The 12657-nt window shown below is 35.8% G+C and overlaps 1 protein-coding gene, 1 long non-coding RNA gene and 1 other non-coding gene across 4 annotated transcripts in view; 2 read left to right on the top strand and 1 right to left on the bottom strand.

Moving 5' to 3' along the window:
* LOC109024015 (uncharacterized) overlaps positions 1–10570 on the top strand; it is a 52267-nt gene extending 41697 nt beyond the window's left edge. For both annotated transcript variants that reach the window (XR_010131220.1, XR_010131219.1), the window contains exons 3-4: positions 6142–6242; positions 10256–10570. This is a non-coding gene — a long non-coding RNA (uncharacterized lncRNA). The remainder of the gene's footprint in view (positions 1–6141; positions 6243–10255) is intronic.
* DSG1 (desmoglein 1) overlaps positions 752–12657 on the bottom strand; it is a 35769-nt gene continuing 23863 nt past the window's right edge. The window contains exons 13-16 of the mRNA XM_004059282.4: positions 10371–10504; positions 9960–10029; positions 7766–7974; positions 752–5709 (exon numbers count right to left, since the gene is read on the bottom strand). Coding sequence (XP_004059330.2) covers positions 4660–5709; positions 7766–7974; positions 9960–10029; positions 10371–10504 — 1463 coding nt within the window. The 3' untranslated portion in view covers positions 752–4659. The remainder of the gene's footprint in view (positions 5710–7765; positions 7975–9959; positions 10030–10370; positions 10505–12657) is intronic.
* LOC115931538 (U6 spliceosomal RNA) lies at positions 8488–8593 on the top strand. The gene has a single exon (XR_004068008.1). It is a non-coding gene; the product is annotated as a U6 spliceosomal RNA (small nuclear RNA).

Below are 12657 nucleotides of genomic sequence, written 5' to 3'. Positions count from 1 at the left end.
ACTGAGGCATTCCAGGTACCAATATGCCGGGTTATGACAAGAAATGACAGCTGAGTGGAGGGGGGAAATGGAGGTCTAGAAATGAGAATCTGGGCCTTGGGTGATTCATCCACGTGGATGTTTAAGTTACCATGAACACTCTCAGAAGTTAAGAAAGTCACAAAAGACTTTAGGCCAGGATATTGGAGCCTTCATTAAAAGTAGAGACATTATGAAGAAGAGAAGAGAGGGAAAGGATCACACAAGTCTGAAAGAGGTAAGATTTTGTGCAAGATGAAGTTGATAATAGTCTGGAAGTGGCATTGGAGAACAAAAGGAGATGCATCCCAGTAAAGATGAAAGGGTATGATTTAAAGGGCAAAAAAGAAGAAAAGTCATTTTAAAAGAAATAAAATGCTGGTGTAGGCAAAAATAAAACTGCAGAGTATGAAAGAAAGAAAGGTAAAAGTATAAAGATCCTACAAGTATTAAATAAGAACTAAAAATGCAGCTTTTTATCATCTGTTCATTTGTGGGGCTAACCACCTGGTCAAGGCTGGGCTCTAGCATCTATAATTAGTGGTCCAGAGAGTAGGTTCCTCAGTACACATTAAAAAAAGATAGCTAGGAAATGGAGAATGAAAACATATTTTAACATTGTGAAAATAAAAGAATTGTATCTCCTCCAATACAGGATGATAATAACTAGATTTGATAACTTTGGTTTTACAGTCTAAAACCTCCCCCTTGCTTACAATTCAGAAAAGATAAGGGAGGCATATTAATAATTTTATTGCTGTATGCATAACTCTTTGGAAATTACAAATCAACTTAAAAAAACCAACAGATAACCAAGCAAGAAACTAGCACCCAAATAATCCAAAAACTTTTATATTGAAACTTGAATAAGAGAACTTTGTGTTAAACACCACCAGAGATGAATATTAGAATTTTAAAATGCTTGTAAAATGACAGCAAAAGAAAAATAAGTTAGACTAGGTACAGTTTGACGATAAAGCATTTAGTAATTCAAATACAGCTAAACTGGGGAGAGAATGTAGACAAACAAGATTACACATTGTTTTAAAATTATCTGATGGATAATAGGTTGATCTAGTCAAGATTTATCCTAACATAAATTGAATAATCTGGAAGTGGAAGACAGATTTGATTTCAAGGAGAGTAGCGCTCTGCTGTGGACTGCTGTATCCTAGTGCAATGTGAAATGGGTCTTAAAAATCCAGAAATTGTAAAAAAAAAAAAAAGTTGGAATTTATGAAATAGGCATGGGAAAATGTGGCAAATACTTTTAAAAGTTTGCTTTGGGTCTTAAATGTCTTTCCAAAATAGTCATGGCCATTTATGCTAAAGATTATAACGCCTTTCAACTCCAGCAAAAGTCAAAGGGTGTCATATATTTTGTACCATGACAATCAAACATTGATATAAATTCAGAAACAAATTGCCAGATAACTAAAAACATCTACTTACTAGAGTAAAAAATGTAATTTTTGAAGACATATAATTAAAATTTTGTCAGAACATTTTCTTGAATAAAAATTATGATGCTAAAAACTTTATACACAAATGTAGAACAGATGTCTAGATGAAGGTATATAAATAACCCTAAATATGTACTTTTTCTTTTAATTTTTCAGTGCAAATGCAATTACATCAGGCAACGTGCTTAGAAGTAAATAATATGTAGCAGATATATCTGTAATTCAGTGTCAAAATTAGCTTGAGATGGTATTTTGGTTGATATTTAATGATAAAGTATTTATAATACACTGATTTTTGCCCCTAAAGATTTCCTCTTTAGACAGTGAGATAGATATTTTATAAACATTATGGTTTGTTTTCAAACCATACATACATAGTATTAAATTACTATCTCTTTCTTTTTCCTTTTGTTAAGAGCAAGTTGATCTGAAACTCAGCTTGAATCCTAATTATAGTATTCACTTATAAAATGATTTCCATATCTCTTCTTGGTCTATGACATGATGTATATGATCTAGAGTAAACATCTAAGAAGAAGAATGAAGTTCTGTCCAAAACTTCTTCATTGAAAAATGACATGCCTTTAAATAACTACTAAAATCGTTGATGTCTTGAAAAGGGAATTTTAAAATGTAGGACTAAATGGAAAATCAATGTGCAATCCTGGAAGAAAAAATTAGTTGGAAAGTATCTTCCCAGAAAGATAGATGACTATTACTTCAGTTTTTCTTGTTTTTCCCATCAATTTGCAATCCTGGAAGAAAAGTTTGGTTAGAAAGTATCTTCCTAGAAAGATAGATGACTCGATGACTCATATGGCCATGTTTTTTCTTGTTTTTCCCATCGTTTAACAGTGTTTAGGAGTTCAGATGTAACTAAATTGGGTGGATCTTAACAACCAATGGATTTTAACAGCAACAGTTATTAAAGACAGTGATTTTGTTGTTTGCAAGACAACCTAAAAAATATCTCTGGAAGATATCAGATGTCTTAAGGAAAGCTTGTGATGATTTCATATCAAAACAGCAAGCAAGTTTCCTGTGGTCAGCTACCATTCCCTTTAATAAATTACTTAATTAATTCATTAATACTTATTTCTATTCCTTCAAACTCCTGGACCCAGGCATACTCAAGTATGTTTTAATAAATACCTTTTGACTTTATTCCTGGAAAGATTACCCATCCTTAATGTAGCCCCCTAAGTGGCAGAAAAAGAAAAGACTCCCTTTGAATGACTTTATTTATACTTCTGCATTTAGCATACTACAGACTATCAAAATTTTACATATTCTACAGAGTTAAAAGGAGATGTATACTGTGGCTTTTAAAATATTAGCCTTATCTGTTGTTACAGAGCAAAATAGCTCTAGGTTAAATAATTCACTCCTATCCCCTTTTGACCAGTGGAGGGAGTCGAATATTCTTTGGCTTTGTAATTTCCTGGGAAATTTGAGTAATTGGGGTAAATTCTTTAAAAGTTGTATATAATTCACAACTCCAGGGCAATTTTTTTTCTAATTTTATTTTGTCACATTGAGTTTCATTTTAGTGAGCTTATAGTAACATTGTATTTAAGAAAGAAAAAAATTCTGTACCATGCAATAGTAAATTTACCTTTTTCTTAGAATGCTTTAATTCTTTTTAGAGATTTTTAATTGGGTAATACTACATAGCAAACACACAGAAATGGTATATCATAAATAGGACATTACTAAATTTTGAAGCTAGAAAAATATACTGTATAATTTGGACACTACCTATAAATCAGCATATATAAGCCAAGATCTTATTGACAAATCAAATCAGGAATGTAAAATTTATGCTAGTGAGAAAAATTAGGGGGTGAGATAAACTAGCAGAATAGGTTTCTATTATTATTTCATGCTAATCAACACCATATTGTCAATTCTGCTAAAGGTTCCTGGTTGATTCCTGCAAAATGGCAGCAGAGGTTTGCTAAAGCAACCACTACTTTACTTACTAAAAGCGAATAATTAGCATGGTATTACTTTACAGAAGAATTCTTTTCCAACTTTCACCATTAAACATTTTACATGTTCTAAAAACATTTTTTTAGATCCCCTTACAAAAAAATTCCCCAAAGCTTAAGCATACTACAAGCTGCTGCTGCTTTTTTTTTTTTTGTCCGCAGCTCGGCCTATGTGAATCATTTTAACTTCAGAGCTATGTAATAAAGAGCTGGATACGAATGAATATCACATACTAAAAACAAAACCTGAAAACACAATTCAGTTCCCATCTGCTTACTTGGAAGGTCATTTGCCACTAGTGATGACAACCATGTCAGGCCTCACTTGCTTCAATTCGAGAAGTAAACTTTGCGAGTTTTGCTTTCTTAAGTCAAAACCACAGTGGTAAAGGGAAAGATGAGTGTAATATTCCTCAGCCTCACCAGTAAGCAATATTCGTCAAGACTACATCTATCACTAAACACAAACTAGAATCAGAAGAATCCTTGACTCCACAGGAGATTTAACTGAGGCCCCAAATTAAGGTTCAGGCTCAGGCATTGCTAGTTTACCCTGAAGAAACCTCATCCTATTGCCACTCTCTAATGGAATTTTCCTCCTAGGAAACACTTCCTAATTTGGAATTTATTTTCTCTAGTGCAATAATTAAGGTAGGAGTGCTTGATGGCTTGTGGACTTGACTATGTAGTCAAACTTAAAAAAAATGGTTAACCCTTGTGTAAATCTGTGGTTGAATTTTTATTTATGTTATCTGTGAAACCGACAGGGCATCTGGCACACATTTTAGATTTTTCCCATAGACATGAACATATATTGCATATTTAGTTCTTTTTGAATTTTGCTCGAGCTATATGGAAAAGCAAAACAGAGCAAGGAGAATTATGCCAATTGCCGTCGTAAGGCCAGTTACATGCTGGAGATAGACTACAGGCCACTCAGGCACAAAGAAGACTCTGCCTCAAGTTTTAGTTCCTTAGTCCTAATATAAGAGAAAAGTTTATGAACGCTAAGGAGAGCTCTCCCTTAGCAGCGGTGTTTCCATTTATTTTTCTCATTGTGATTTCTCACCTTGCTCCTAGATGACCTGAGCACGAAGTTGTGCGTTATAAATCACATTGTTAGTTTTTTAGTGGTGGGAATTGGATCTAAACCACAATGACTATGAAAAAGTGAGCTGGGGTCCTGACTACTTGCTATATTGCACGGTACTATACTTTGTGATTCGACTTCGAGCTGTGCTAGGGGAGGCGGACCCAATGGTTTGGTTAAAGTGATGGTCAGAGGAACTCCTCATGTGGCCAATGCTGGCTGTCCCTCCCAAGCTGCTCAGGCCAATGCCACCACCACTTATGCCAGCTCCACTCAGGGCACCGCCCCCAGCACCCATGCTGGTGCCAACCAGGCCACTGCTGCCTATGCCACCGCTGATCCCAGTGGTGCCACTAATTCCAGTTACGCCAGCACCAGAAACAACCCTCTCTGTCACAATGACATTGTGGGCATTGGCTAACTCGGGGTGCATACTCAGACTACCTATCATGCCGGAAGTTGGTTGGATTACTCTTTCTGTCACTACCACATTTGAAGACTCTCTAGGATGATGGATAGTCAGAGAGGTGGGTAGACTAGAGCTTGGTGCTATTACCCTTTCTGTCACTATAACATTCGACCCATCTCGCAAGTCAGGCATCTCTAACATTCCATGCAAATCAGCGCCAGAGATTGGGCCGACCACTCTCTCTGTCACCACTACGTTTGATGCTGGTCGGTTATCGTGAATGTGCACAGAGGGCTTCAGAGTGTCAGAAGTGGTGTAAGACTCGGTCACAGTGACATTACCATAGCCCAGAGGATCGAGAATAGGCTTAGCATGCTGTACACCAGGTCCTGAGGGATAGGTGCTCTCAGAAATTACTGTGGTAGTGCCGAAATGTGGGGAGATTGGTGGGTGTCCACTAACAATGGGCTCTGTTTCCTGAGGAAGGCAAACTGGTTCAGTGCTTTGCGGTGGCCAAGAAGGATCAAGGTCTGGATATGATTCTTTTCCTAAGCTGATGTCTGCCAACTTCTTAAATTTAGGTCCCAGGGTATCCAAGAAGCTGTCATCCAGGTCTTCTCCAATGAAGCTACAACAACCCACAGAGCCAGCAGGGGAACCTACACCTTCGATGTCATATATGAGCAAACAGTCATTAGATGGGCGTCCTTCATCTTCATCTGCATAAGCATATGCTTTCTGAATTTATAGGAGAAAGAGAAAGTGAAATTATGAATGCATATTTAACAATAATAGAACAGCCTTTATCATTAGTTTTTCTTCCAGAGCATTTCCAAAGAGGAATGAAATAAAACAAGATTCTAACATACTAGAGATGCTCTAAAAATCATTTTATAATTATTTGAAATAATTTGGTTAGAAATCATTTTAAGTATAATTCCAATAATATGATTTTAAAAATTTACTTAGATGGACTTATTTATAATTGTGTACTTTGGACATAAAACCATACACAAAAAAATCACATGAATTATTTATAACGAAGTTAGACGGAGGTATATAAAAATACTGAACTTGAAGGACATAAAAATGTGTTGTTTTGTTTTTTGTCTGGAAAAGGTAGTTCATAGTTGAGTTGGGTTCACTCAGGATTTTGTTTCTTTCCTTCAGATGGAGTGAATATGATGATTCTGTGAAGGTTTATTGCAACATGACTTTTTCAGCACAGCAACAGGAAAATTTGACTCTGGGTCTGTTCTACAAAATTAAAGGTGATCAAAGACACTTTTAAAAAATATAATCTCTCTAAGTTCAAAGTAAAAGCCCAAAGACATATACACTTTCGCTTCATCTTTGTTGTTCATAATAGTGGATTGTAAACTTTCAGGTTAACAGAAATACCTTATAGGAAACCAACTCATTGTGCCATTCATATAAAAAAATGATTGAGCCTTTGCAATTTGCCAGATCCTCTGTGTTTGGAACTTAGCTATGCATAATGAACAATACCAGATACAGCTGTTCTCTCACAGAGCTTACATTTTGGTTGAGTGAGACAGACAACACAGAAGCATATGGTCAGGAGGTGGCAGATGCAGGGTAAAGAAAAAGAAAGTGATGGGTGTTGTTCTTTTAGATAGGGTAATCAAGGAAGGGGTCTCTGATAAAGTGATATTTGATCAGAGATTGGAAGGAAGATATTTCTATGTTATTAAAATATAACATAAAATATTTTGTTGTATATATGAATAAGTATTCCTATGGTTTTCAACAAGCCTCATTACTATCTATTGGTATTTGAATGCTTTTACCAATATTTTATTTAAAAATATCAGCCACTCTTTAAACCAACCACTAGGTTAGTTAATGAAACCACTTTAGGCCAGAATGTAGAAGGACAGAAATGTTTTTCTAGTCGATATCAGGGACAGGAACTTCCTGAAGATTGGGTATCACATGGTGTGTAACCATGGACAATTGCATCTCTTCCTGGGGATGGCAAAGTTAAATTCTCCTGCAGCTGCTTCTCCAGGCTTCATGCTCTTCCCACCACCTACAGCTCGTTCTTACAATGTTTTGGAAGTAGACTATGGCTCTTGACCCCACTCTCATTAACTATTGCCTCTATGTCTAGAACTGAGCTACGTACTGGCAATATAATGTAGAGAATATATGGACGAGACACTAAAAGTGGTGGTAGACATATAAACTGACAGATTTTAGCAATGGTAGGTTCTATAAATGTGTAAACAAAGTACTGCAGAAATACAGATGAGAAAACATTAATCCTATTTTGGATGAGAGGGTTAACTGTAAAAACTTCGGAGGGAGAGTGATATTTGGACTGGGTCTTGAAGGATGGGTAGGAGTTTGTGAGAGACATAGTGGGATGCAAGCATTCCAGGAGGGGCACAGGATAAGCAAACACATGGAGGTGAAAGGTGTGTGGCAAAGGTGCTCAGCAAGTGGAGTTGATGGCAAGGAGTAATTGGAGATGAGAGGGAGGGTTCATTTTGTGAACAATCTTAGTTAACATGTTAAGGACTTTGGATTGCATGCCATGAACAAAAGAGAGGTGGGAGCCATTGGCTGTTCTTACGTTGGGGAGTAAAGTGCTCAGGTCAGAGCTTTAGATATATAATTCATTAACAGCATGGATGGTTGGGCACAAAAACTAAAGGCTGAGAATCTAGTTAGGAGACTCCTGCCAAAGCCCCTTTAGGAATTAGTGAAAGCTTGGTGAAGAGCAGCAGGCGCATGGATGGCGAGAAAGGCATGTGGCTAGGGACCTTACCTGACAGAAGTAGCTTTCCATGAAATTCATATTCAGACCTCCTTCTCTACATTCCCTCATAGAATTTCTTCTTAATGTTCCAGAGTATTCTTGACATATCTCAGGCACTCCTGAAGTTTTAACTCCCTCTGTTAGTTCAAATCCTGTCATTCTCTCTCCTCCTCTCAGATCTTGCATTTCTCTGCCACCATACTCATTTGTATAAACTCCTAAAAGTGTTGATCAAATTAAATTTATTTTCTTTAGTCTATCATAAACTAAAAAGTAACAACTTGCCTTGTAATATATGATTTTTTCATTTAGGTATGCATTTGTGAACAAAGAAATAAAAAGATAATACATAAAGAAAGGAGATATAAATACAATATTGAACTCAATATTATTAATTTGTTAATTTGATAATTATCTGTTGAGAGATTACTATATTCTCTGCTGGAAGTGAAGGCTGCAGAGGACTTAAAAAAAATCTATGTCCTAAAGCATTTGATTTCAACCTGTAGGAAATTGGAGAAAAAATACTCATATTCTGAAAGTTAAAAAAACAGTGTAAGAATGCCCCAGTGTATAACTAGAAGCACAGGACATCCAGAAAAAGACATGAGAACCACTGGCTTTCAGAGAGGAAGCCATGGCTATGTGAGGAGAAAGGTTTTCATGAAGAATCTTGGGTTTGCACTTGGATGTGAGGAGTAAGTGGAAGTCTGTTACTATATTTGAGGTAGGTACTTGCTTCAGTAGCACATATACTAAAATTAGAACTATATAGAGAACATTAGGATTGCCCCTGCACAGGATGATACGCAAATTGGTCAAGTGTTTCATCTTTTTTAAATTAAAAAAAAAAGAAATATTTGAGGTAGGTGAGATAAAATGATGGCCGGGACCATGGAACTGCTGTGGAATGAAGAATGTTGTCAGTGGGATATGTATCCACTGGCTTTAGTATGTGAAGGATCTTGAGTTTGGGAACAGTCTGTTTTTCATGCTTCAGTTTTCCTTGGTGCCTCTTATGGTGCTTTGTTCAAAATTTGTGCAAAAGTTTGTAGATTTAATGGGAACAAATGTGTAAATAAATACTGATGGATTTGATGATTTGATAAAAGTCTTGAGAACTGATTTGGTGTCAGTGAACATGACGAGTCAACAATGAGATTCTGCTTTTGAGGTGAGAAGACATTGGGGTTATTAATGAAAATGGACAAGTCAGGTGGAGAAATAGATTTAAAGACTACTGTGTCCAGTTCTTTGAATAAGGTCCAGTTCTACAAGTTATACACATTTCTATGCCTGTTAGTTTAAAGTAGAAAACAATGGTTACTGTTTAAAAAGACTATGAGAAAAATAAGCTAACCAATAGTATTTATTTACCTTGAGAAAAGTAATGTGATACAACTATTTTCACAGATATGAGATGTTATTTTAATTGTTCTTTTATTATAATGGTAGTTATCCACTTACTGTGAAATTCTAATTGTTCCCTGGGTTCTGTCTGTGAACTGGTCTAGATTCCTGTTTTAAGGCAAGTTGTATTTATACAGTGTTACCCACGTGCTGGAAGAAACTCCACCATGTGCACACAATCTCAGTTTAGAGCTTAGAAAGATTTTGATAGTGTTTCATCTACTTGCTTTCAATTAAAGAAATTGGATAAATATTTTTTAGGTAATATTTGTGATGATACTGAAAATGGATGCAGTTTTTTTCTTTGTTATAATAAGCAGCTAAAGTCAAAGCAATTTTGAATCCTTAAATTAATTGTGTATAAAGATTTTAGCCTCAATAAATGAGCACGGGTCTATTTTAGTTGGGTTGTACTTTACTTTTAATTAGTGTATATATGTGTATGAAATATGTGTGTGTATGTATGTTAATGAAATTTGCTCTATTAAATTAAAAATCTTGACTGAAACTTACTCATGGTTACAATTCAGTACTTCTGCATATATAGAGATCCTAATTTGGACATCTTCTAAGTACTCTTTGATGGTTGAGGAAAATTTTTAAAATGCAGCATATAACAATAATAATTACCATAGGTTTTTCCTTGCCATTTAATTTACAAGTTAGTCATTTAAAAAAGAATGATATAAACACTTTTGAAGAAAAATAAGATAATTAAAAAACAATAATCAAAGAGAGAAAATAGACTTCCTACTTAAGCATTTGAGTTGTTAAACAAATTCTTTTTTCTTACCTGAGTTGTCAATGCATTCAATTATATTTGCATTATCAGGTGGTATTTGTGGTATGACAGTGGTTATATCCTAAAAGACAGGAAACAACATTTCCATTTGTAGTGACCAATGACTATAATCTTTCTGAGTCATACATTTGGTTTATTCTTAAATTACCTCAGATTTCCTAAAAAAAAAATACTATTTAGGAAATTCTGAAATCCATTTAAAATTTGAACTTCACTTAGAAAATCTTCCCTGGTTACTTCCATCTAATTTTGTTGTGTTTCTGATTCCTCTTCATTTTCTCCATTAGCTTTCTCAGCACAAAAAACAGCATAGACTGTGAGTGATGGCGGCCATCTTGGTTCATGTGTAAAGACTGAATTTCAGTGACTACCAACGGCTATTTCTTAGAATGTGGCACTTACCCTGGGTTCAGGCTGTGGTCCTTCTACTGCCCATGAATGAATTGCTCCATCTGAACATTCGGGAACAGGCTCAAAGCCAGCTGCACTACGAGGAGCACCTCCACAATCACAACAGATCATCAAAAATGGGACCACTGGTGGTGGAGAGATAATAATACTAGAATTAGCACTGGGTGCAAATAAAAAACAAAACAACCTGATTTTTTATGGTTAAATTTGAATTTGTAATATAATTCTGGTTGGTTCTAAAATTACGAAAGTTTCAGAATACAAGCTGAATGATGGTCAGACCCCAAAGTAAATGGGAGCTTCTGTATATTAGACTGCAGTCAATTTTAGTTTATTTTATAGTATTAAAAATTACAAATAGTGGGCCTGGCATGGTGGCTCACATCTGTAATTCCAGCACTTTGGGAGGCGGAAGTGGGTGGATCACTAGAGCCCAGGAGCTTGAGACAAGCCTGAGCAACATGGTGAAACCCCATCTCTACCAAAAAATACAAAAATTAGGCGTGTATGGGGGCTTTTGCCTGCAGTCTTAGCTACTCTGGAGGCTGAGGTGGGAGGATGGCTTGAGCCAGGGAGGTTGAAGCTGCTCAACCAGGGAGGTGGGCGGTGGTTGTGCCACTGCACTCCAGCCTGAGTGACAGAGTGAGACCCTCTCTCAAAAAAAAAAAAAAATTACAGATAGTATTACATTATTAAAACCAATTAATCTCTCCATGTCATTATTTAGGAAAATATTAAAGTAGAGAACAAGGAAAGATGAAAAGGTCAGGCAATATATTTGATCCTTTGTGTTCTCTCCTCCATGTCTTTATTGTCTTCCTTTAACATATGCTTGCCTTTATTTCAACAGTAAAATCTTATTCATGCTTCCAACAATTCTCTGTGAGGCTATTTCCCCCTATGCAAGTGTCTTTTCTTTCAATAACTCTTATACAAATAGAAAACATCACACTGCTTAGCACTGTCTTTTGCTGTTAAGTGGAGTTTTCTTATTTATCTATTTATTATCAGCCTCTTATATAATCTAATCTTGGTAAACGGTTTTGAATAAATGGATGAAAGAAAGAATGTGTAAATTAAAATTGTGAAGAAGGAGGAAGGGAAAAAAGAAGGAAGTAAATTAGGGAAGAAGGAAGGTAGTAAGGATAGACATAAGGGAGAGAGGGAGAGAAGAAAAAAGAAAAAAAGAGGAAAAGAAGCCCATGTATTGGTTTTCTGAAAATCTACTAGAGGAAACTTTGGGTCTACAGGTAGTGATGACTAAGGCCCATATATAATTTATAAATCTTTTATTTACTACAGTACCCAGAGGTAGTCCGCAATATAAAAAAACAACTCAGGACGGGCGCGGTGGCTCACGCCTGTAATTCCAGCACTTTGAGAGGCCAAAGCAGGTGGATCACGAGGTCAGGAGATCGAGATCATCCTGGCCAATATGGTGAAACCCCATCTTTACTAAAAATACAAAAATTAGCCGGGTGTGGTGGTGCACATGGGTAGTCCCAGCTACTCAGGAGGCTGAGGCAGGAGAATCGCTTGAACCTGGGAGGCAAAGGTTACAGTGAGACGAGACTGCACCACTGTACTCCAGCCTGGGTGACAGAGTGAGACTCCATCTCAAAAAAAACAAAAAAACAAAAAAACAAAAGAACAAAAAAAACTCAGAAAGCAAACAAATAAACAAAACTCAACATGAAAGTTAGGTATTATTTACAGTAGTGATAATGATCACTTGGGTAATTAAGTTACTCTTATGAAGTATTAAATTTAAACATTTTACAATGTTAGTTGGTAATAAATATGAATAACAGAGAGAATGAACTCTTTTCATATGCATTTTATGTTATATTCTGCAACTTCACTAGCATTTTTGCCTTTTTCTTGTCTTGGTTCATTTTGATGAGAATGCTTTTTTCTTTCTCTCTTTCCCTTTTCTCTGTTTCATAGAACTTTTCCTGGTTATTACTTTAATTAATTATGAGCCAGTAAGAATAAACTCTTATTTGTTAATGTAAAAATTTCATTTTTTGGAAATACGTTTTAAATTTTGGAAAAAGAACTCCAGCTCTAAGCTGTGTTATCACCATGGGCAGACTCGTTGTTTAGATGAGCCCAATGTTGATGAAAACTTCAAAAACATGAGTTATTTAAAATCAGAGAAAACCCAGTTCACAAATAAATGTAGCAAAACATATCTGTCACTGTTCACGTGCCAAGAAAAATGAAAGTAGAAAAAATATTTTATACATAAGTGCTCTGACTTCACATTTTGTGTGAG

The sequence above is a fragment of the Gorilla gorilla genome, chromosome 17 (assembly GCF_029281585.2).
Source record: "Gorilla gorilla gorilla isolate KB3781 chromosome 17, NHGRI_mGorGor1-v2.1_pri, whole genome shotgun sequence".
In the NCBI taxonomy this organism is placed as follows: Eukaryota; Metazoa; Chordata; class Mammalia; order Primates; family Hominidae; genus Gorilla; species Gorilla gorilla.
Note: the sequence above shows the minus strand (reverse complement) of the source record. Positions and strands in the feature narration are given on the sequence as shown.